Source organism: Pan troglodytes, chromosome 3 (genome assembly GCF_028858775.2).
Source record: "Pan troglodytes isolate AG18354 chromosome 3, NHGRI_mPanTro3-v2.0_pri, whole genome shotgun sequence".
Classification (NCBI taxonomy): Eukaryota; Metazoa; Chordata; class Mammalia; order Primates; family Hominidae; genus Pan; species Pan troglodytes.
The window spans coordinates 56,942,168-56,967,130 of NC_072401.2; the positions used below are offsets into that span (position 1 = coordinate 56,942,168).

Genomic DNA, 24,963 nt, shown 5'->3' on the forward strand with positions numbered 1-24,963 from the left:
ATATTGTGCAATGTAAGTATAGCTACTCTTGCACTTTTTTGGTTTCCAGTGGCCTGGAATATCTTTTTCAATCCCTTTATTTTCACTCTGTGTGCATCTTTATAGGTAAAGTGTGTTTCTTGTAGGCAGCAGGTCATTGGGTCTTGTTTTTTATCCATTCAGCCTCTGCATGTGTTTTGGTTGTAGTCCTTTAAGTCCATTTACATTCAGTGTTGTTATTGATAAGTGAAGACTTACTCCTGTCATTTGGTTATTTGTTTTCAAGTTGTTTTGTATTGTTATCTTCCTTCTTTCCTTCCTGCCTTTCAGTGAAAGTGATTTTCTCTGGTGATATGTTTTAATTTCTTGCTTTTTATTTTTTGTATCTATTGTATGTTTTTTGATTTGAGGTTACCATGAGGCTTGCAAATACTATCTTATAACCCATTATTTTAAGCTGATAACAGCCTAACACCACTTCCATAAACAAATTTAACAAGGTAAAAGAAAACCAATGACTTGACACTTTAAGTTTGTCTGCTACTTTTTAACTTTTTGTCATTTCTATTTATATCTTACTGTGCTGCATATGTCTTGAAAAGTTGTTGTAGTTATTATTTTTGATTTGTTAATCTTTCAGTGCTTCTACTTAAGGTAAGAGTTAACACACCACAGGTACAGTGTTATATAATATTCTCTGTAGTTAATATTATCAGTCAGTTTGGTACCTTCAGATGATTTCTTTTTGCTCATTAACATTCTTTTCTTTCTGATTAAAGAAATCTCTTTAGTGTTTCTTGTAGGACAGAAGTGGCGATGATGAAATCTCTCAGCTTTTGTCTGGGAAAGTCCCTCTTTCTCCTTCATGTTTAAGGGATATATTTGCCAGATGTACTATTATAGGATAAAATTTTTTTGCCTTCAGTACTTTATGTCATGCCACTCTCTTCTGGGCTGTAAGGTTTCCACTGAAAAGTCTGCTGCTAGATGTATTGGAGCCCCATTGTATTTTATTTGTGTCTCTTTGTCTTGCTGCTTTTAGGATCCTTACCTCCTTGACCTTTGGAAGTTTGATTATTAAGTGCCTTGGGGTAGTCTTCTTTGGGTTAAATCTGCTTGGTGTTCTGTAACCTTCTTGTACTTAAATATTGGTATCTTTCTCTAGGTTTGGGAAGTTCTCTGTTACTATACCTTTACCTTATAAACTTTCTTTTTTTTGTTGTTGTTTTTTTTTGTTTGTTTTTTTTGAGACAGAGTCTCGCTTTGTCACCCAGGCTGGAGTGCAGTGGCTCGACCTCGGCTCACTGCAAGCTCCGCCTCCCGGGTTCACGCCATTCTCCTGCCTCAGCCTCTCCGAGTAGCTGGGACTACAGGCGCCCGCCACCACGCCCGGCTAATTTTTTGTATTTTTTAGTAGAGACGGGGTTTCACCGTGGTCTCGAACTCCTGACCTCGTGATCCGCCCGCCTCGGCCTCCCAAAGTGCTGGGATTACAAGCGTGAGCCACCGCGCCCGGCGCCTTATAAACTTTCTACCCCTATCACTTTCTTTACCTCCTCTTTAAGGCCAATAACTTTCAGATTTGCCATTTTGAGGCTGTTTTCTGGATCTTGTAGGCATGCTTCATTCTTTTTTATTCTTTTCTTTGTCTCCTTCAACTGTGTATTTTCAAATAGCCTGTCTGCAAGCTCACTAATTCTTTCTTCTGCTTGATCAATTCTGCTATTAAGAGACTCTGATGCATTCTTCACTGTGTCTTGCATTTTTCAGCTCCAATATTGCTGCTTGATTCTTTTCAGTTATTTCAATCTCTTTGTTAAATTTATCTGATAGAATTCTGAATTCCTTCTCTGTGTTATCTTTAATTTCTTTGAGTGTCCTCAATACTGTTTTGATTTTTCTTTCTGAAAGGTCACATATCTGTGTTTCTCCAGAATTGGTCCCTGGTGCCTTATATAGTTCATTTGGTGAGGTCATGTTTTCTGATGGTCGTGATCCTTGCAGATGTTTGTTGGTGTCTGGGCATTGAAGAATTAGGTATTTATTATAGTCTTCACAGTCTGCACTTGTTTGTACCTGTCCTTCTTTGGAAGGCTTTCTAAGTATTCGAAGGGACTTGGGTATTGTGATCTAAGCCATGTCTGCATTGGGGTGCACCCCAATCCCAGTATCGCTATGATTTTTTACGGATTCATAGAGGTACCACCTTGGTGGTTTTATTTAAGATCTAGAAGAATTATCTGGATTACCAAGTAGAGACTCTTCTTCTCTTTTCTTTCTCCCAAACAAATGGAGTCTCAGTCTCTCTCTCTCTCTCTCTCTCTCTCCCCCCTCTGAGCCATGTGGAGCTGGGGTTGGGGTGACACAAGTACCCCTGTGGTCACCACCACTGGGACTGTACTAGGTGAGACTTGAAGCCAGCAGAGCACTGGGTCTCACTCAATGCCCGTTGTGACTGCTACCTGGCTACCACCTATGTTTGCTGAAGGCCCTAGGGCTCTATAGTCAGCAGGTGGCAAAGCCAGCCAGACTTGTTTTTTTCCCCTTCAGGATGGCAGGTTCCCCTAGGCCCTGAGCTGATTCATAGATGCCATCTGGGAGCCAGGAACTGAGGTCAAAAACCTTAGAAATCTATCTAATGAGGGTCTATTGTACTGTATCTTTGCTGGCACTCAAACCACGATATACAGTCCTTCCCACTCTTCCTCTTTCCACAGGTAAGGAGTCTCAGCCCACGGCCGTCACCACCAGAGGCCCACAGGGAGTACTGCCAGGCTACCGCCAATGTGCAGTTAAAGCCCAAGGGCTCTTCAGTCAGCTTGTGATGAAAGCTGCCAGGCCTGAGACTCACCCTTCAGAACAGTGGGCCCCCTCTCTCCCAGGACAGCTCCAGAAATGTCATCTAAGTGTCAAGCCTTGGAATAGGAGACCCCGAGAGTCCACTTTCTACTTAACAGCCCCCCCCCCCCACAACTGTGCTGTCACTGTTGCCACCATAGCTGGGAATGTGCTGGTTCTCACATGAAGCCAGCACATCTCAGAGTCTCAACCGAGGCAGGTGGCATACTACTTGGGTGTCGCTGCTGGTTCTTCAGGGCCCAAGGGCTCTTTAGTCAGTAGGTGATGGATCCTTCCAGGGGTGGGTTCTTTTCTTCAAGGGAGCAGGTTCCCTTCTGGCACAGGGTGTGTGTAGAAAGATTGTCCAGGAGCTAGGGTCTGGAATGGGGGGCCTCACAAATCTGACTGGTGCCCTATCCTACTGTGGCTAAGCTTGTATCCAAGATGCAAGACCAAATTGTCTCTGCTCTTTTCTCTCAAGCAGAAGGAAGGGGTCTCTTTTGGAGCCTTAAGCTGTGCTGCCTGAAGTTGGGAGAGGGGTGACTCAAGCACTCCCTTAGCCACCCAAGTGGTGGCTCAGGAAGTTGCCTGCTCCCCATCCCCAGTCCAGTGACTCCAAGTCCATCTTGGCACTAGGACTTGCCTAGGAATTGCAGTCCTGTGACTTAGACTGCCCCTCAGCTTCACTTAGGGCCCCAGAACACTGCAGCCTGTGTTGACAGGGCTTGCTGGAAGTCAAATTTGGACTGCTGGGATGGACAATTTCCTTGCGGCTAGGCCTGGTCCAAAAGCTCCCTCCACGAGCAGGCATCAGCTGAGTTCAGCCTGTTTCTGCTCTCCGCTGTGACCGGGCAGCACTGAGTTCAATGCAAAGGCTCACAGTTGCTAGAGTCTTACAGTTGCACAGTTCTTTGCACCATGTGGGGAGCTGCTAGGGGATTAGGGAGGGGTGTCATTGGCAATTCAAAACTGTCTTTTCTACCCTCTTTAATGCCTATTTCAGCAATGCGAAGTCAAAACCAGGCACTGTGTATGCTCACCTGATTTTGGGTTCTTATGAAGATGCTCACTTTGTGTAGATAGTTGCCAAACTTGGGGAGGGGTGGGGAGATCACTAGACCCCCCTATTCAGCCATCTTACTCCATCTATCTCAGTGGTGAAGCCAGCCAGACTTTTTTTTCCCTTCAGGATGGCTAGTTCCCCTAGGCCCTGAGTTGGTCTAGAGATGCCATCTGGGAGCCAGGGACTGAGGTCAAAAACCTTAGAAATCTGTCTCATATTCTATTGTACTGTGCCTTAGTTGGCACTCAAACCATGATGTACAGTCCCTCCCACTCACTGTTTAAAATGGCGCCCAAGCATAGTGCTGTCTAGTGTTCCTAAGTGTGAGAATGCTGTGATGTGCCTTTTGGGAAAAACATGTTTTAGGTTCAGGCATGAGTTTTACTGCTGTTGGCCGTGAGTTCAATGTTAATGAATCAACAACATATATTAAATAAGTTATATTTTACATCATGGAATACCATGCAGCCATAAAAAAGAATAAAATCATGTCCTTTGCAGCAACATGGATGCAGCTGGAGCCCATTATCCTAAGTGAATTAACGCAGGAACAAAAAAACAAATGCCACGTTATTACTTATAAGTGGGAGCTGAACATTGAGTACACATGGACACTAAGAAGGGAACAATAGGCACCAGGGCCTACTTGAGAATGGGAGGAAGGTGAGGATTGAAAAGTTACTTATCAGATACTATGCTCATTACCTCGGTGATGAAATAATCTGTACCCTGAACCCCCACAACATGCAGTTTACCCACATAACCAACTTGCATGTATACCCGCTGTACCTAAAATAAAAGTTGGAAGGACACACACAAAAAAGGTACATTTAAACAGAAACACACATAAAACAGGGTTATGTGCATTAATGACAATGCTGAGGCCAGGGGCTGGCTAACGCTATATTTCTCCCAGGAGCAGTGGTTGAGTGTAGTATTTGCTAATTCCGTGTTTCTAGCGACTTAACATAACTACTGTGAATAACTGAATAATGAGAATTGACAATATATAATTTTCCCCACTTGTTTGTTAGAGACTGTAGGCTGAAACCTCATGTGAATCATCGTGGTATTTTTGTGAAGTGGATCATTATATTATCCCCATAGGAACAATGTTTTAGTTGAGGAGTGTATATATATATATATATATACACATATATATATATATACACACATATATATATATACACATATATATATATACACATATATATACACACACACACACACAATCAAATATTTAGCACTATATATCATATCTTAAATATAAGGCAGTGATAATGAAATCTCTATAATCATTTTAAAGACATGATGTTTTCTTAGGTTTTGTAAAGTAGACATAAATACACTATGAACACTAATTGTTCATGGTTTAAGAACCCCAGTGCACTACCTATTATACATGCAATGCATGTAAACTGCTACTTTAATATAGCATAAAACTGACCTAATACTGTTCAATAATGCTTTCAGTAAACATCTTGTAATACAGTAAATTTTTTTTTTTTTAATTTTTTTTTGAGACGGAGTCTCACTCTGTCACCCAGGCTGGAGTACAGTGGTGGGATCTTGGCTCACTGCAAGCTCCGCCTCCCGGGTTCATGGCATTCTCCTGCTTCAGCCTCCTGCTGTAGCTGGGACTACAGGCGTCTGCCACCATGCCTGGCTAATTTTTTGTATTTTTAGTACAGACGGGGTTTCGCTGCGTTAGCCAGGATGGTGTCGATCTCCTGACCTCGTGATCCACCCGCCTCAGCCTCCCAAAGTGCTGGGATTACAGACTTGAGCCACTGTGCCCAACCGGTATTTAAATATTTGAAGGATTCATGGTTAAACTTGATTTCCATCCAAGGTAAAATTCTAGAATGGATTATTAAAAGGATCTTAACCAAATAGACTTGGAAACATAATCAGGGCATGTGCACGGTCCTGTCTTGGAGTAAAGAAAACCATTTGTACAGAAGAGTAGAGACCTAATTTAGCATTTTCCAGCAATTTGACATTGCTCTAGAAGTTTATGAGAGAGAAATGCAGATTATGAAATTATTTAAAAATATACCTCAGAGGAGCAGGGAATGTTTCTCCTGAAGACAAGAAGACTCAGGTTGAATAAAGTGTTCTTCAAATGCTTAAGAGACTGTCATATAGATTTGTTTTCTGTGTTCCCAAGAGACACAAGAAGATTCAAAGATGTTACACGGAAGTAGATTTTACATAAAAGCTGATTTTTGGAGATAAGATACCTTTTCATACGATGCAAATAGTTGCTTCATTTTTCTAAGTTGTGTAATTATTTCTATTTTTTATATTGTCTTTCTGGTAGCTAACAAGCTAGCCTTCCCCCTCCTTCCCTTCCTTTCTTTCTCCACCTCTCTTTCACTTTTCCTCTCCCTCACTCCTTTATTTCCTTCCCTTTTTAAATGGAAATTCTCACATACAAATCTAAGAGAATAGCGTAATGAAACCTGTGTATGTTTATCCATCATCCAGCTTCAGCAGCCTTCAGTGTACAGGCAGTCTTTTTTCATATCTGCCTATTACCACCTTGCTGACATTGCCACCTATGTTAATTTAAAGCATATCTAAGCACCATACCATTTCATATATATAAATATTTTAATATGTATCTGTAAATTAAGAGTGTTTAAAAAGAAATATAGCCATAATACTATTTCAGATTTAAAGGGAAAAAAAAGTAATTCCTTTATATTGCCAGTATCCTGTCAATGTTGAGATTTCTTCAATTATTTTCTGTCTTTTTACAGTTGGTTTAAATCAGGATCCAAACAAGGTTTACATAGTTTTAATGTTAATTATTTTTCTTAAATATATACACATACTATGTACCCATGAAATTAAAAATTAAAATTGTTTTAAGTTTAATCATAACAGTTCCTCTTTTTTTTTTTTCTATTTATTTGTTGAATAGTCATTTCTCTCACTTTATGGATTTTGCCAGTTGTGCTTCTGTGTGTTGTATTTCCTATTTTAGATCCAGATACTTGATCAGATTCAGATTTATTCTGATTTTGGCAAGAATAGTCATTCATAATGCTGTGTATTTCCTTATGTATCACATAGGCACTGTCTGGTTGCTTCTCTTTTTGTGATGTTGAGATTGAACAAGGTTTAGGTATCCAATATATTTCTTGAGAAAGGATGCTTGAGAGGTAAAATTTTTTAGACTGTCTGAAAATGCCTTTCTTACTATCCTCATACTTGATAGTTTAGCTAGGTATAGAGTTCCAGTTTAAAAAACCACTCTCAGACCTTTAAAGTTACTAAACTTCTGGTGTTGCCAAACTTATTTATGACTTACCTTGTCTCTGTACCACTTGTCCCTATTCTCCTTCCCCAAAGCTTTATAATTTTGGCATTATAAAATTTCAGTCTCATTTTCAATACTTTGGTTGGCTTTTCATATTTAAGATTTTCTTCAGATGTCTGGTGATCCTTGGGTTCTGTTTTTAGTCTATAGCAATGCCATAAAAAGCTAAATTGGAAAGTCTGGATGCATGTTTTGTTGGTTCATTTCACTGTACAGCATGGATTAGTTTTCTATTGCAGCATAACAATTTACTATAAATATAGTGGTGTGAAACAACGCCCACTTATTATCTCTTAAATTTCTGTGAGCCAGACATCTGGGGACAGTGTGGCTGGATTCTCTTGCTTATGGTCTCAAGGCTGATATCAGCTATCCTATGTTCCTTATCTGTAGGCTGTGGGTGAACATTTACTTCCAAATTTATTGTTATTGGTAGCAGAATTTAGTTCCTTGCAATTGTAGAACCAAGATCCTGATTTTTTTTATGGGCTGTCATCTCCATAAGGTTGCCCACATTCTTTGACATGTGGCACCCTCCATCTTTAAGTCAGCAGTGGCAAGTAGAATCCTTCTTGTGCTTTTAATCTCTGACTTCCTTATCTCCAACCAGCCAAAGAAATCTCTGCCTTTCACAAGCTCATTTGATTGGGTCAGGCCCACCAGGATAACCTCGCTGTCTTTAGGTCAACAATGCTATATAACGTAACTTAATTTTGGGAGTAAAATCTGTCAAATTCACAGTCCCAAGGTTGTAGGATGTGTACATCAGGGACGGGTAACCTTGGGATCATTTTATTAGACACACACCTGCCAGTGTTTGTCTTCTGAATAATTAACCCAGCTACCATAATTCTGACAGTGGGAGCTGACAGTGGGAATGGGGCTGAGGATTTCACTACTTATCATGTAAACTTTCACTTAATGCTTTTATGTAGTACTTCATGTCATCCTCCTGTATACCTGATGTCTCCTAGTCCAGGGCCTTTCTAGTTTGGTTTCTTTAGAGAATAATCACCTGGCTGTTTAGTTTGGCAATGAAAACTTGTGTCTGATTACTCCTCACAGGTGTTCAGCTGGTCTCCCTTTTTTCTAACCAAAGCCTCACCCCTGTATCTGGTACATCTCATACCTGACTCCTGTTGGGCTAATGGTCTGTTTCTCTTTTGATAGTGGTGTTTCAGTTTATTCTGTTCTATAAGTTAGTTAGTTCTCTGGTTTACTTTGTCTTTATACATTTTAGCTTATATATTCAGCTTATATACAGATTTTTCCTAGTTTTACCATAGATGGAATTTCTCTTGCATTTTAGCCCTCTGAGTAAGTTCTGAGAGGAACATAATTACGCATTCAATTATCTTAAAATCAGATAATATTTAAAAAGTTTAATAGTGTTAGTAATATTAATAATTTTATTATAAAATAATAATATAAATAATATTTTAATGTGCCCTCTATCTGAATTTCTATGGTTTTGTTGTTCAATTGATTAAATGAGAGAATTTGGAAATAATAATCTGGTCATTTTGTTCTTCTTTTTTTTTTTTTTCCTTTGGAGAGAGTCTCATTTTGTCACCCAGGCTGGAGTGCAGTGGCACAATCTTGGCTCACTGCAACCTTCACCTCCCGGGTTCAAGCGATTCTCCTGCCTCAGCCTCCCAAGTAGCTGGGACTATAGGCGCATGCCACCATGTCCAGCTAATTTTGTGTATTTTTAGTAGAGACGGGGTTTCACCATGTTGCCCAGGCTGATCTCCAACTCCTGAGCTCAGGAAATCCACCCGCCAAGTAGTAGGATTACAGGCGTAAGCCACCACACCCAGCTCTTTTCTGTTTTTCGATCTTCACTTTAATGTTCAATAGCTGGATAAGACCAGAAAAAAAAGAATCACCATAATTCAGGGTAGCTAGAATAAATTAATTTTTGATTACTGCTAATTAATTTGAAAGGTTACCATCTATGTCTTTGGTTTCTTCCTAGTTACATTTATTAAAATAGTTATCTTTACTTATGAAGATACAAGAAGTTCATAAAGATTTAAAGTGAGATTTTTTTTTTCTTTTTAAAACAGTGGTTAGTTTTTACTGAGCCAGATCTGTCCTCTTGCCTAGTTGCTGTTGCTATCACTGACAAATATTTGTTATATAGTGATCTCAGATGGCTGAAAAATTGGAGCTAATTTTTTTCATGTGGAAATTCTTCTGTGATGTTGATCTCAATAGTGCCTTCATATATTTAACCAAAAGATGATCTATTAAATATTGTAGTAGATTCAGAATATAGTATGACTTTTAATATTAGTGACATAAATTATACAGTAGGTATCAGTCTTATCAGACCAAGACAGTTTTTATTCTTTATACATCTTAACTGTAGCAGATATGAAATTTGACTACTCTGAACATTTTTTTATGGCTATAATCATAAAGGCTTCTTAGCAGATTTATTTTTGGTTTTGTGAGATATAACATTTGCTATGTTAGTTTTTTTATTAAAGAAAAGCATAAAAATATATCTAAAAGGACTAATCTAAAAATCATTCAGGACGGCAACAGAAAAAAATATTTTAAAGGCAGAGATGGTTAATAACCACCTGTATGAAACCTAATTGTTGCTTTTGCAGATATTGCTATAAAGCATGCTTACCCCTAACCTTTTTATTCTAACTCGGTGCTTAATCTAGGCTGCCTATTTTATTATAAAGTGCACTGTAAAAGTATACACTTTCAAAACTTTAAACATGAAACTTATGTGATATTATTGAACACCTTTCACTGTTACATACTTATCTGTGCAGATATATTTATTACCAAGTGAGTGGTCCTTTTTGTTTCTTAGTTAACTAGTTTGTTGTAAAACCTATAATAGCCTTTCTTTAATGTGCATTGGAATCATATGGGGATCTTTTTTAAAATGCAGGTTTTGGATCAGTACATCGTAGGGCCTGAGATTCTGCATTTCTGACAAGCTCCCAAGCGATAGCAGTGCTTCTATTCAGTGGACCACATGTTGGATAGCAGGGTTCTGTAATATCCATCATAACATTAGAGGTAAAGGTTTTTAATCCTAGCTGTTTATCAGAATTGCCTTAGAGCCTTTAAAATATGTAGGTGCCAGGCCCTGCTTTCTACTTACTGAATTGGATCCCCAGATGTAGAAAACCTCAGCATCTATATATTTGAAAACCACTACAGGGGGCTGGATCACACGTGTAAACCTAGCCCTTTGGGAGGCCGAGGCATGTGGATCACTTAAACTAGGAGTTCAAGACCAGATTGGGCAACATAGTGAGACCCTGTCTCTAACAAAAAAAAAAAAAAAAGCAATTAGCCAGGCATGGTGACGTGCGCCTGTGGTCGCAGGTGCTTAAGAGGCCAAAGTGGGGGATCACTTGAGCCCGGGAGGTTGAGGCTGCAGTGAACCATGATCATGCCACTGTACTTCAGCTTGGGCAACCAGGTGAGATCCTATCTTAAAACAAAAACAAAAACAAAAAAAAAAACAAAAAAGCACCACAAATGATGCTGATGGGCAGCTTGGATTAAGCACCACTGAATTAAAATAATAAAGGTTAGGGGTAAGAATGCTGCATGCTTTATAGGGATATCTGAAAGAGCAACAGTTAGGTTTCTTATAGATGGTTACTAACCATCTCTGCTTTTGAATTTTTTTTTAATTTTGCAGTTCTGAATGGTTTTCAGATTAGTACTTTCAGATGATTTTAAGTATATGTGATAAGTTGTAGACATAACTCATTTATAGCTTATCTTTTATATATAGTCTAGAATGCCTTTTTAGGCCATATTTTGTTCACAGATGATAGCCCAGTAAACATTCTTAAGCAAAAATAGACATTGACCCGATGAAGTAGTTTACACCTGTAATTGGGAGCACTTTGGGAGGCTGAAGTGGGAGGATCACTTGAGACTAGGAGATCTAAACTACCCTACACAACATAAATGAGACCCTACCTCTACAAGAAAGTTTAAAAATTAGCTGGGTGTCCTGCTGCGGTGGCTCACACCTATAATCCCAGTACTTTGGCATGCTGAGGCCAGAGGATTCCTTATGCCCAGGAGTTCGAGACCAGCCTGGGCAATGTAGTGGGACCCCGATTCCTCCAAAAAGTAAAATAATTAGCCAAGCATGGTAGTGCACACCTGTAGTCCCAGCTACTTGGGAGCCTGAGGCAGGAAGATTTTGAACCCAGGACGCTGAGGCTGCAGTAAACTGTAATTGTGGCATGCACCCAGCCTGGGTAACAGAGCAAGACCCTGTCTAAAAAAAAAAAAAAAAAAAGAGAGAGAAAAATCAGCCTAGTGTGGTGGTGTGAGCCTATAATTCCAGCTACTGGGAGGCTGAGTTGGGCGGATCACTTGAGCCCAAGAGTTCATGACTGCAGTGAGCTATGATCATGCCACTGTACTCCAGCTTGGGTGACAGAATAAGACCCTGTCTCGAAAAGAAATATATATAAATTAAAAAAAATAAAATGTAGACATTTCCCAAATCATAGAGATGGTGCTAGCTTCTGGCACTACTGGCGTCAATGAGTCAAAAATAATTTTATCAGGACTCTGTCCCCTTCTCTTTCTGTGTCTCTGTTCTCCTCTATGTTGACTTTATTTTGGGCAGTCTTTTTCTGTATGTGGTGACAAAAGTGGCTAAATAGCTTATGACTCACATCTTACCAATTTAGCAACCTTTGAATATACGTTCTTTCAGAGATATAACAGAGTCTAATTGTCCCATCATAGGCCAAAGACCCGTTTCTGGCACCAGAGGGTCACAGGATCAAGTACCTATGAACCACATGGAATGAATAAGATTATTAGAAAACTGGAGAAGAGTGATTTCTCAAAAGATGCTGGGCAGCCAATATATATGTCTACTCTACCATTTGGAGGTTATTTGTTAACATACACAGTATAGCTTTAAGTAACTTGAATTTTGCTTTGTTTCTCCTTTTGGGTGTGTCCATATTGGTGTGAAAATAATATAATAGGAATAGGAAAATTGTCCACGGCTGATGGTAAAGCCTTTGCAGATCCTGAAGTACTTCGGAGGTTGACATCGTCTGTTAGTTGTGCGTTGGATGAAGCTGCTGCTGCACTTACCCGTATGAGAGCTGAAAGCACAGCAAATGCAGGGCAGTCGGACAAGTAAGTACATTTTTGCTGCCATCAGTATGAAATCATTTTCTTAAAAATAATAACAAATAGCTAACATTTACTGAGCATTTATTTTGTGCCTGGCTGGCACTGTGCTAACCACTTAACATGTGATGTCTTATTTAGATTCACAAAAACTTTATAAGGTATAGATTTTGTTTTTACTCCCATTTTACAGATGAAAAGTTAAAGAGAGATGAGTAACTTAATCAAGATCAAATAGATAATAAGTGGCAGAGCACCAGTGCCTTTCCGACTGCAAGGCTGATGGCCTAGTCAATATGTTATAAAAGACTTTTTGCTTATTTAGATTTTTTTTTAAAATGTATTGGTGACAAAGAAGTAAATGTTTTACAATTAGGCCATTTTACAGTTCATTTGCATAGTTCTGACCATTTTAAAGAGTAAGGCTTTTTATTTATTTATTTGCTTTCTGAAGTCTTAAAAGAAGTTATAGATCTAGTTCCTATAACTTGAATGTGAGTCCAGGGACTTTATTTTTTTATATCCTATAATTCCTTGTATATAGATAGCACTTTACAGTTAGTAAGGACTCAGTAAATGTTTTGTGACATGGCATTTTAAGCTGTTCTGATGATGTTATCCAATAAAAATCACACCATCTCATGTATAAGCACAATTATGGATGTATATTGAAAAATGGAAGCCAGGCACGGTGGCTCACGCCTGTAATCTCAGCACTTTGGAGGCCGAGGCGGGCGGATCACCTGAGGTCAGGAGTTCGAGACCAGCCTGAGCAACATGGAGAAACCCTGTCTCTACTAAGAACACAAAAATTAGCCGGGCGTGGTGGCGCATGCCTGCAATCCCCGCTACTCGGGAGGCTGAGGCGGGAGAATCGCTTGAACCTGGGAGGCAGAGGTTGCAGTGAGCCGAGATTGCGCCATTGCACTTTAGCCTGGGCAACAAGAGCGAAACTCCATCTCAAAAAAAAAAAAAAACGTGATAAGAAAAATGGATAGATACTTCAAGGAAGCAACTAGAAAAGAATCATTAATACATGTTACCATTTTCAACCCTTGGTGGCTTCTTTTTGCCTCCTCTAATAAAATGAAGCCATTTTATTTATTTTAGCAATTGCCTTAAAACAATTGAGAACATCTGAATATTCTATTTGGGTTTAGAGAGTAAATTATAGCATTTAAGAATTCTTTGTTGTCTAATGGTGTTTTCATACAACATTTTTAAGAGCATAAAAGAGAGGTTAGATAGTATTAACAAGGTCATGAATTTGCTGTTTCTCTTGGCTCTTTATTAGTGTTCATTCATCTAGATTTTTGTGTTTGTATTAACTTGCTTTACCATTCTTCTCATAGGTTGACTCCCTTCTTTAGTTAACCTCGGTTTCTATTCCATAGTAAATGTTCAGTTTTACTAGCCTAAAATATCATTGGTAATCTCCAAATATTTTTTAATGTGGTGCCTACTAAGATTGGCAAGAGAAAGAATTAAAACACCTTGAAGGGTATACTAAAACCAGTTCAAGCAGGAAATAGAATAGAAAAATAAAAAGTCACAGATGATTTTGCATTGAAAATACTGGAATTTAACAGCAAAAAAAATAGAACATATTTGTGAGAATTATATTTATTCAACAAAGTTTGAGAAAGATGGTGGACTTAAGTGCAGTGAGTACTATGTGCCACATTTTTATATTAGTTAAGGACAGTGCCCTGTGCCAGGCTTAATATGCCCTTCGCCCACAAGTTCTTAAGTTCAGCTGTTGCTAGAGTAGATCCTGTAAGGTTGTTTTCAAGCTGGTATACACACATGGAAATTGAATGAAAAATTCAAATGATAATGTAGATTAGGGTATATGCATAAAGAAGTGAAAGAGACAGAGAGAGACTACTTTGAAAGAGAGAAAAGGTATGCTCTTATACAGGAAATGTCTTATGGGAAGGATTTGTTCTAAACATGCTTAAAAATGATAGCATTGAGTCTAGGGACTGTCAGTGTCCTGTGAAATGGGAAATCAGAAGAGATGTTTAAAAGACAAATTTATTTAGTACTGGTCGAGACTTTCACTTCGGTAAGGGGACAATACAATTAACATGTAAATAAAATATATAGTATTGCACATAATAATATATAACTATGGGAAAAATTGAAAGGGAAATGCTAAGACAGTGTTTGGGTTGGAGGTCATCTTGGTTCATTTTCTGTTGCGTGTAACAGGATTCCTGAAACTGGGCAAGAAAAGGAATTTATTTCTTACAATTATGGAGGCTGAGAAGTCCATGGTCAAGGGGCTGCATCTGGTGAGAGCCTTCTTGCTGGCAGGGACTCTGTGCAGAGTCCTGAGGCAGCACAGGCCATCACATGGCAAGTAGGCTAAGTGTGCTAGTTCAGGTTTCTCTTCCTTTTATAAAGCCTACCCAGTCTCACTCCATGATAAGTAATAATTCATTTACCCATTAATCCATTAATTCATGAATGGATTAACCGATTCATGAAGACAAAGCCCCCATGACTCAGTCACCTCTTAAAGGCCTTACCTATCAGTATTGCCACATTTGGGGTTAAATTTCACATGAGTTTTGGAGAGGACAAATATGCAAACCATAGCAGAGGTCATATTACATTTTTTAATAGCGTGGTCAGAGAAGTCCTCACTTAAAATGGTGGCTTTCTAGGAAAGACCTGAAATAGGGAAGGGAGTGAGCCATGTCTGAGAGAGGAGCTGTCTTGGCACAGGAACAGCAAATGCAAATATTTGGAGGTTGGAGCTTATTTAGCATATTTGATGAACAGCAAGAAGACCAATGTGGCCAAAGTGGAAGGAATAAGGGTGAGAGGGTAGGAGATAAAGCCAGAGAAGTAAAAGGGAAGAGGAATATGGTATCCTGCCACTAGGCAGATCTTGTAAGGATTTCAGCTTTTACTGTGAGTGAGATTATAGGCCAGTGGAGGGTTCTGAGTAGAGGAATGACATGTTCTACTTTTCTTTCTTTCTTTCTCTCTCTCTCTTTCTTTCTTTCTTTCTCTCTCTCTCTTTCTTTCTTTCTTTCTCCTTTCTTTCCTTCTTTCCTTCCTTTCTTTCTTTCGAGATGGAGTCTCACTCTGTCACCCAGGCTGGAGTGCAGTGGTGTGATCCTGGCTCACTGCAACCTCCACCTCCTGGGTTCAAGTGATTCTCCTGCCTCAGCCTCCCGAGTAGCTGGGACTATAGGCCACACTGCCATGCCCGGCTAATTTTTTTTGTATTTTTAGTAGAGACAGGATTTCACCGTGTTAGCCAGGATGGTCTCGATCTCCTGACCTCGTGATCCACCCGCCTCGGCCTCCCAAAGTGCTGGGATTACAGGCGTGAGCCACTGTGCCCGGCCGACATGTTCTACTTTTCTTTAAAAAAGATCTGTCTGGTTGCCTTGTTGAAAAGAGCCTGAAGGAGAGCAAGTAGTGTGAAGGCAAGGAGACTGGTTAGGAGGCTTTGCCGTATCTGAGACAAAAATGTTGGTCTTAAATCTGGGTGATGGTAATAACAGGGCTATAGAAAAGTGATTATCTGTAGGTGCCTTTAGTATCTGAAATGAAAGGGCCATATTTTAAGAGGATAATAAAATAATTGAGTTATATTTGAAATAAAAAGAATATTAATAGCCCTGGATTTAGTTTTAGGATTATTTTATACAAAAGTGAGAATCTTTAGAAATGTCTACAATTGGAATTGTTTTGGGAAGTTTATGGGGCATACACTTTTCTCTCAGTTTAATTTTTTGTTACTCTACTTTTTCCACTCTCATTTTGCTTGAGTTCAGCTTTTTCTTTGCCTGGATTTGAAACTTCCCCCCAAATTTGATTGTATAAGTAAATACTTTCAAAACCAAAACCAAAAAAGGCTCATCAGTTATTCATTTATTAATATTACATTCTCCCATCTTTTCCATCTGATTTCCCTTTACTTGATGGAAGGACTCACATAGATCTTTATAATTAGTAGAAGTTTTGCGCATTTTATACTTTTTAATTAAATTTTATAAAAAATTTTCTACTGACCGAACAAAAGAAGTATAATTATGACCTGTTATTTGTATGTGATTTCTATAAACTTTTATGTTTTAAAATTTTATGTTCTTGCTCCACTTACCAGTAAATTAGACTTTATCCTTCAGTTGCATAACTGAAAACGTTTTGGAATATTGATAATTTTAATTCAGTGCCATTAATATGTAGATTGTAAAAAACTCAATGAATTCAATCATTTTTGCCTTTTTGTTATGAATCATATTGAAATAATCATCCTTGTTGAGCACTAATGTTAGCATTAGTCTGTTCTCACTCTGCTATAAAGAACTACCTGAGACTGGATAATTTATGAAGAAAAGAGGTTTAATTGACTCACAGTTCCACAGGCTGTACAGGAAGCATAGCGAGGAGGTCTCAAAAAACTTACAATCATGGTGGAAGTCAAAGGGGAAGCAAGCATGTCTTACCATGGCACAGCAGGAGAGAGAGAGGGGAAGCAAGCATGTCTTACGATGGTGCAGCAGGAGAGAGAGAGAGAGCAAAGTGGGTAGTGCTACACACTTTTAAACAAACAGATATCATGAGAACTCACTCATTATCATGAGAACAGCAAGGGGGAAATCCACCCCCATGATCTAATCATCTCCCACCAGGTCCCTCCCCCAACACCGGTGATTACAATTAAACATGAGATTTGGGTGGGGACACAGAGCCAAACCATATTAACTGTCAAGATTTGACATAAAAATCCAATACTCTGGCTGGGTGTGGTTGTTCACATCTGTAATCCTAGTGCTTTGAGAGTCTGAAGCAGGAGGATTGCTTGAGGCCAGGAGTTTAAGGCTGCAGTGAGCTGATTGCATCACTGTACCCCCTCCTGGGTGACAGAGCAAGACTCCGTTTCTAAACAACAAAAAACAAAACAATCAGAAACAATATTTATGCTGTGCAATTTTTTAATATTCTTATATTCTGGTATTGTGATATTCTTTCCGTAATAGCCGCAGTTTGGCAGAAGCCTGTTCAGAAGGAGATGTAAATGCTGTGCGAAAGTTACTCATTGAAGGGCGAAGTGTAAATGAACACACAGAGGAAGGGGAGAGCCTCCTTTGTTTAGCTTGTTCTGCTGGATACTATGAGCTTGCACAGGTTCGTATTATCAAAATAAAGCTTATTTGTTGTTTTTTTAAAAACTGGCTTGCTTACTAAGGAAATAATAAAATAAATCCTTCCAACCATTAGGATTATTTCAACAAATAGTTTTGTTAGATAAATTTTGTGTGCTTATAGCTCTTTTACTATGACTAGGTAGACATTATATAAATACGTGTTCAAAATTTTTTGACGATTATTTCCTAATATCTTTTTAAACTATTTTTCTCTCATAAGGTTTTGTTGGCAATGCATGCAAATGTGGAAGATAGGGGAATCAAAGGTGACATTACACCTTTAATGGCTGCTGCTAATGGAGGACATGTCAAAATTGTGAAGTTGCTGCTAGCTCATAAAGCAGATGTTAATGCACAGTCTTCAACAGGTCATGCATATTTCTTTTTCAGTTTTACTACATAGTAACATCATTTGGTAATAATGATTTTGCATGAAAGTGATGTTTAGTGCTAATTTTTCAGTTCTCTTATTTCTTAGAAGTGCTACATATTCTCACACATCTGTGTATGAGTTTTGAAGTATATAGAATATATTTCGAATGATATTCTTCCTGTTTTGTTTATGAGGGCAATTGGCCTTTTAAGGTTCTTTAAGATGAAAGTAAAGCACTGACCCAGTTAGACGGACCACTCTCTTGGAAATTGAGAGGTGTGGGCCGTAGTGCTCAAATCCGTGTTTCCAGTTTTTTAGGAGAGGAATGGGAAGATAGGGAGACCAAACGATTGTGGAACAAAAGATGGTTCATTGTTTCCTACTGTTACTAAATTGTGGCCCACAGAAAAAAATATTGTGAAAACATTGTGTCCTGAAGAAGAGCATAACTTTAGTCTAAAATATATATTTTTTTCAAATTTGGGCCTAGATAGATTTGTGTAAAAATTCTAAAATTTCATGGAAATATTTTGTGCATTTCCTTCATTCAGATTTTTCAAATTTATTAAATGTTTTTTAAGGTCATGTTCTGATTTGAAGGGATTTTTAGAAATTCTTATTTTACCCAGAAGGTTGATTTTTCTTGTAACATGGGAAATTTTTATCAGCAGAAAAGAATGTTTTAGAAATTATTGAATTCAAATTCAAATTTAGAAATTTGAATTTGATCAGTTAACTGGTATTTGAAGTTGTAATGAAAACATATATGATTAAAAGGTAGAGTATAAAGTATGTATATGATGAGTAATTTTAGGTTAGAAACATTAAAATTAAAAAAAGCTTGTGAAGCATTTCTCTGATAAACATTAAAACAACTTTTTTCTCATCTTAAGGTAAAACTTAGCTCTGGGGCAGAGTTGCCCAGTTCTTTTACAACTCCCCAGTCTGGATAAGTGTATATGATTTTCCACATGTATTTGACTTTGGTTTTAAATGGAAAAGGAGAATAGGGAGTTGATTTCAGAAAGATAAAATGCAGTAGGAAAGGAATTTTATATATAGATATATATTTACATATATGTATATGTAATTTAATATTTATTATGGTTGTAGTCTTCTGTTTCCATTTTCTTAATGTAAATTAGCACTTTAATTTATTTTGGTATTTTATGTTAATGTCTTTTTATTTTTCCTAATTAAAATAGGCAATACAGCACTTACATATGCTTGTGCTGGAGGCTATGTAGATGTTGTAAAGGTGCTCTTGGAATCCGGTGCTAGTATTGAGGACCATAATGAAAATGGTCATACCCCTCTTATGGAAGCTGGAAGTGCTGGACATGTGGAAGTAGCCAGATTGCTGCTAGAAAATGGGGCTGGCATTAATACGCATTCTAATGAATTTAAAGAGAGTGCCCTTACCTTAGCTTGTTACAAAGGTACAGTATAAACCTTTCTTAAAACAAAGTTTTTAAATATGTGAAATTATAATTATTTTATGTAATCTTGTTTCTAAGTTAAAAAATAAAACAATGATAGTATATAGTATGTAATTAAAGGTTAAATAAGTGTTTGCAGTGTTGCAGTTTGTTTACTATTTAAATTTTTAAAATATAGATTTAACTATAAATATTGTCACTGAAAAATGAGTATTAATTGATCTAATTGTTTTATCAGAAACAGTTCTTTTAATATGAACTGTATAATAGCTTTGCATGTTGGGAAGATTTTGCTTGGTATGAAGGGGTACATGGTATTTTAAATGATGTCAATGAACCTGAAAATATTGATAGTACAGAAAATGCCCTCCTTTGGCAGACCGGACAATTGCCTAGAAAGATGTTTGGTCTGTAGATAATTAATGTTCTATATTCTAGATTGTTAAAACACAGCCACAGAGCTGAACATTTTTTAGACTCCACATGTATGACAGATAAATGGCTGTAAAGTAAGGTGTTTTACTTTTTAAGAAAGTAAATTAAGAAAATTTTTTATTAAGAAAGTTTTTATTAAAAAAAGTCATACAATTTTGTGTTTAGCCACTCATTTCTGTGTTTTATGTCATCTGTCTATATAGTTGTCCCATATTATTTACGTCATAAATTCTTGACCCCTAGGCATCAAGAAAAAGCTTTTGCAAAACCTAGTAAAAAATTTAAGGAGGCACTCATTCTCAGTGACTAACCTTTCACTTGCACAAGCTTACATGTGAGTGGCTCCTTAAATTTTGCACCCTGCACTTTGATTTCCTCACCCTAGTTCTGGCCCTGGTGTTGTTTTGTTCTATATAAGAGTAGCCAAGGTTGTGTGATGCCTTTTGGAATAATTTCATTTATAAACATGAAAATAATCCTTATATATTTGGATTAATTGACTAAAATTTAACTTAAATTTGAAAAATATGGTTTATTTATAAAGTGCTTTTGATTATCTGATGTTAATAGATTTTCAGATAGGGAGCACAGCTGAGGTCCCTTAGTTCCCTTCCCCAATCCTGTTTATAATTAGGCAGAGGCTGATCTTCACTGGGAGGAGAGGAGGTAAGCCTTGGGGTGGGTTGATTGGGTGGCTCTCTCCCCTTCTCACAAATACTTTTGAACCCAGTACTGGCTGCATTTCACTACTGAGTCCCTGCTGGCTAGAGAGCTTTGAGATGGGGCTGCTTGTAACTACTCTGCCCTCTCGCCTTTGCTTGTAGCCCCACCCTGCTATCCAAAAGGGGGATCTGAAGTTGGGGCTTGCAGGCTTTAATTAGAAACTGGATAGCAAACTGAGCTGGTGGAGAACATCTCTGCTACTTCCAGGTATCCATGGACCCCCTTCCCTTCCTCTCCTTCTGGTGAGGTTTTGTAGGATATAGACTGACAAGGAGGAGTTAGGGAAGAGAGAGAAGTCAGGCTGAGACTGAGCACTAATGTGGATTTTGGGGAGGGGAGAATGACAGAGAGGAAAAGGGATGGTAGGTAGTTGACAAATATAAGACGCGGCAGATACTACACTTACTTACCGAAGTAAATTTTGTTTAATTGTTTACCTGTGACTCCACTATCTGTCCTTCTCCCGCCTCCCAGTTGAATAAGAATTGATTGTAGCTCATTCCAAATAAAGCTGGAAAAAATTAAATAATTTTTCTATTGTTTTTTGCATAGGATCTGAAGTCTTTTTTAAATTATAATTTGTCGTCTGCTTTTTAACCACTTGTATCTTTAAATGAACTGAAGCATATGGTTTATTTGAAACTGCATCAATGTGTGTACATGTTTATATTATAATTAAATATATAAATATAAATTAAATGGTGTGGTTTGAAGAATATTTTTATACATACAATTCCCAGTTTATAAGCAGGTTTTTCCTAAAATGTTTCTGAGTTAGGTATTGGAACTTTAAATACATTTTCTCACAGAAATAACTTGACTGATCATTATCTCAGGCTACTAGTTCATGAAAACTGATTTATTCCGTAGCATATATAACATAACTATATAACATGCCTGGGCTCTTAAAAGGTTGTAGAGGGAACATTTTGGGTGTTGGATTTTAATGGCATCTTTGTTCACCTCTAGCAGGGACTCTAGAAGCAGCAGTTTATGGGGCAGTAGGGTAAGGGGTAGAACAGCAAGATCACTTGTATAATTTGCGTTCTACAATTGAGGGTGGCTTCTAGTTGACTTTATTATGCTTATAAATTTAATGCTGTAAGTTAAATATAACTTTTCAAAATATTATAATTTTAAAAAATATTTTGGAATAATAAAATATTTTCAAGTAATCTTGTACACTTTTGGTTTAGGACACTTAGAGATGGTGCGATTTCTTTTGGAAGCAGGCGCGGATCAAGAGCATAAAACAGATGAAATGCACACTGCTCTGATGGAGGCTTGCATGGTAAGATTGGTGAAATATGTCAAATATGTTTATATATTAACCAGGGAGAGACAGAGTAGTATACAATGAATGCCTTTCCAATGGGTGCTATGATTCTGTTTGTCAGAACCTTATTGAATCAGTTGTACAACATTAACTTCTATTAAAGTTACTTTCTGAAGCTTTACAATGCTACCTGCATTTTCTTAGTCTCATATAACTATACCAAAGTCACTCTTGTAAAGATTGGTTGAGGATATGAAATAGGAAAATATGGCCAGGCATGGTGGCTTATGACTGTAATCTCGGCATTTTGGGGGACCGAGGTGGGAGGATTGGATTAACAAATTAAAATGGATGCCAGCAGTTCAAGACCAGCCTGGCCAACATACCAAGACCCCCTCTCTATTTAAAAAAAAGTTAAAAAAAGAAAAAAGGAAATATAATTCAGAGTATGTACATTATTAATAAGCATAACATACCTCAAACCAATAAATTGACTAAACAAAAATTTAAAAGTAGAGCCTAATTTATGTTACATAATTTCCCCTCTCTCGAGGTCTTTTCTGAGCCCTAGATTGTCTTTTGAAAAGCTGCATTTTAGAGTTTGTATTCGGGAATGGCTCATAACAGTACTCTTAAACCTTTGTATCTTTGTTTATTTATGACACAGAAATGGGCCAAAATATCATAGAAAAATTTATGAGGAGAACATGCCAGCGGTAGAAAGGGCCCCCAAAGAATCTGAAGTTTCTTGTCTCATCTTCCCTTCAGAGAGTAATTATTGAAAGGATGTTAAATTTTATTTACTATTTTTTAAAATATGAGGTAGCCATTTAAGACTTGAGTTATCTGTTGTTTTCCTTATTGCCATCATAGTGTTTGCTTTAGCAAATTATTTTTTTTAACAAATAAAAGTTTTTCTAAGCTTTTGAGTTCTTCATCTGTAAAATGAGGAAAATATCTTTCTCTGGAGTTGTGAGGATTAAATGAGATAATGGGCATAAAACACATTAATAGTATTAACAGTAACAGTTTTAAAAGTTCCCCATGATAAGGAAATTTAAACATTCTTGCCACCCCCTACTGAGGAAATGGCCTGTGTGTAGATTAAGAAATTAAAATGGAATAATCTGTAGGTCTAGCCAACATGCACTGGAAGTAAATATTATAAGTGAAAGATATTAGTAGGGGCCAGACATTTGAAAGACTTGCTATAATACTGAGTTTTTAAACTAGGATTTAAAGGAAATGTGGGAGTTCACTATCGAGGAAGAAGATTCAGCACTGAAGAAATAGCAAAGTAATCAAATTAATAAGACATTAGAGTCTTCTCTACAAATTGAAATAGAAAAAAAAGTAGTAAGACTTTAAAATTGTGTAATGTGACAAGCATAGAGGCAAAAATAGGCATGGCATGTTTGAAAGAATATGTCTGGGAGATAACATATAGATGGAAAAAAATTATTGAAGGACAAAAAGAAGGGAAAAGAGGGCCTTGAAGTTGCCAGTAATTAGGAAAGCAGTGGGAAAAAGTGACCAGAAGACAGAATAGAGAATTTTCTTTTCTTTTTTAATTCATTTTTGAGACAGGGTCTCACTCTGTTCCCAGGCTGGAGTGCAGTGGCATGATCATAGCTCACTACAGCCTCAACTTCCTGAGCTCAAATGATCCTCCCTCCTCAGCCTCTCGAGTAGCTGGGACGAAGTGCACACCACCACGCCTGGCTAATTTTTGTATTTTTTGTAGAAATGGGATCTCACCATTTTGCCCAGGCCTGGCTCAAACTCCTGGGCTCAAGCAATCCTCTCTCCTCAGCCACCAAAAGTCCTGAGATTACAGGCGTGAGCCACCACACCTGGCCCTTTTCTTAATTTCACTGGTACTTGGACGATGAACAATATAGAAAGTACCATGTACGCATTTGTGTTCCCCTAACACAGCATGTATCCTTCCCCCACTTCTCCAAAAAGGGTTCCATTTTTTTCTAACTAATCAAAAGTTTGCTTATCCTTAAAGATTCTTATGAAAATTCTTCATTTCCTCTCTAAACTTTATCCTTTTAACATTTAAGTTTGTACCATATAGTGTTGATGTTATCTGGTCTCACTATAGTCTCTTATTTCACATACTTACTGTTTTTTTTTTCTAATGGTTAATAAGCTTCTTGATTGAAGGTATCATGTTTCTACTTATTTTACATTTTCAATCTCTATTTCCCTCTTCTATGTTAACAGAATATAGGCAGTGCATAATAAATACTGATTTACTCAACTGTTAAATGTAGCTCTATTCCTTTTTGAGTGGAGATAGATAAACTTCATTGTATAGTAATTGAGAAGTCTTCAAATTTTTCAAGTTTTTTTAATGGTGCTGATTTAATTTTTTAAATTGTATTATCATTAGGATGGCCATGTTGAAGTAGCTAGGTTACTTCTTGACAGCGGTGCCCAAGTGAACATGCCTGCTGATTCATTTGAGTCACCATTAACTTTGGCTGCATGTGGTGGGCATGTGGAACTTGCGGCTTTACTTATTGAAAGAGGAGCTAGCCTGGAAGAGGTCAATGATGAAGGTTATACACCATTGATGGAAGCAGCTCGAGAAGGACATGAAGAAATGGTGGCATTACTTCTTGGTCAAGGTAACCGTATCTATCAAGACACTAAAGTATAAATGTGTAAAACCTAAGAGTATAATTTTATAAAATTGGATTTTAGTATTTCACCTTTCTAGTAGAGTTGCAATGAGCTATTACACAAACCAGTGATAAAGTATTTACTGTGAAAATGGCTCCCATACTGTGTTAAAACAAAATCAAAGAAACTTCTTTCATATAGAGCTTTCAGAGACATCATGTGCTATATGTGAACGAAAAACAGAACTGGTGTTGGCAAGGCTTGTGAGTTAAATAGGGGAATATAAGAGCCAACATTTCTAAAGGTAATAGATCAAGAGAATGTATTCCTTTGGGGGCAGAATACCTACTAATAAGTATTTAATAGATCTAATGTTTTAAAAAACAGTATGGGAAACCACGCAGTAAAGACTAACTTGATGAGAGTGCAAGAATGCGCACATATTAGAAGCTGCCAAGGGGCTCAGTACATAAACTTCTTTTTTGGGAAAAGTGAAACAATTACTTCAATATGTTAAGATATCTTCAGTTTAGAAGTAATCTCCCAT

General features: G+C 37.6%; 1 protein-coding gene across 13 annotated transcripts in view; it reads left to right on the forward strand.

The window, feature by feature from the left end:
- Positions 1-24,963, forward strand: part of ANKRD17 (ankyrin repeat domain 17) — a 185,443-nt gene that overhangs the window by 86,305 nt on the left and 74,175 nt on the right. For all 13 annotated transcript variants that reach the window (XM_063809568.1, XM_054683010.2, XM_054683012.2 and 10 more), the window contains 6 exons: positions 12,212-12,368; positions 17,369-17,516; positions 17,757-17,904; positions 19,115-19,348; positions 21,703-21,797; positions 24,184-24,421. In XM_063809568.1, coding sequence (XP_063665638.1) covers positions 12,212-12,368; positions 17,369-17,516; positions 17,757-17,904; positions 19,115-19,348; positions 21,703-21,797; positions 24,184-24,421 — 1,020 coding nt within the window. The remainder of the gene's footprint in view (positions 1-12,211; positions 12,369-17,368; positions 17,517-17,756; positions 17,905-19,114; positions 19,349-21,702; positions 21,798-24,183; positions 24,422-24,963) is intronic.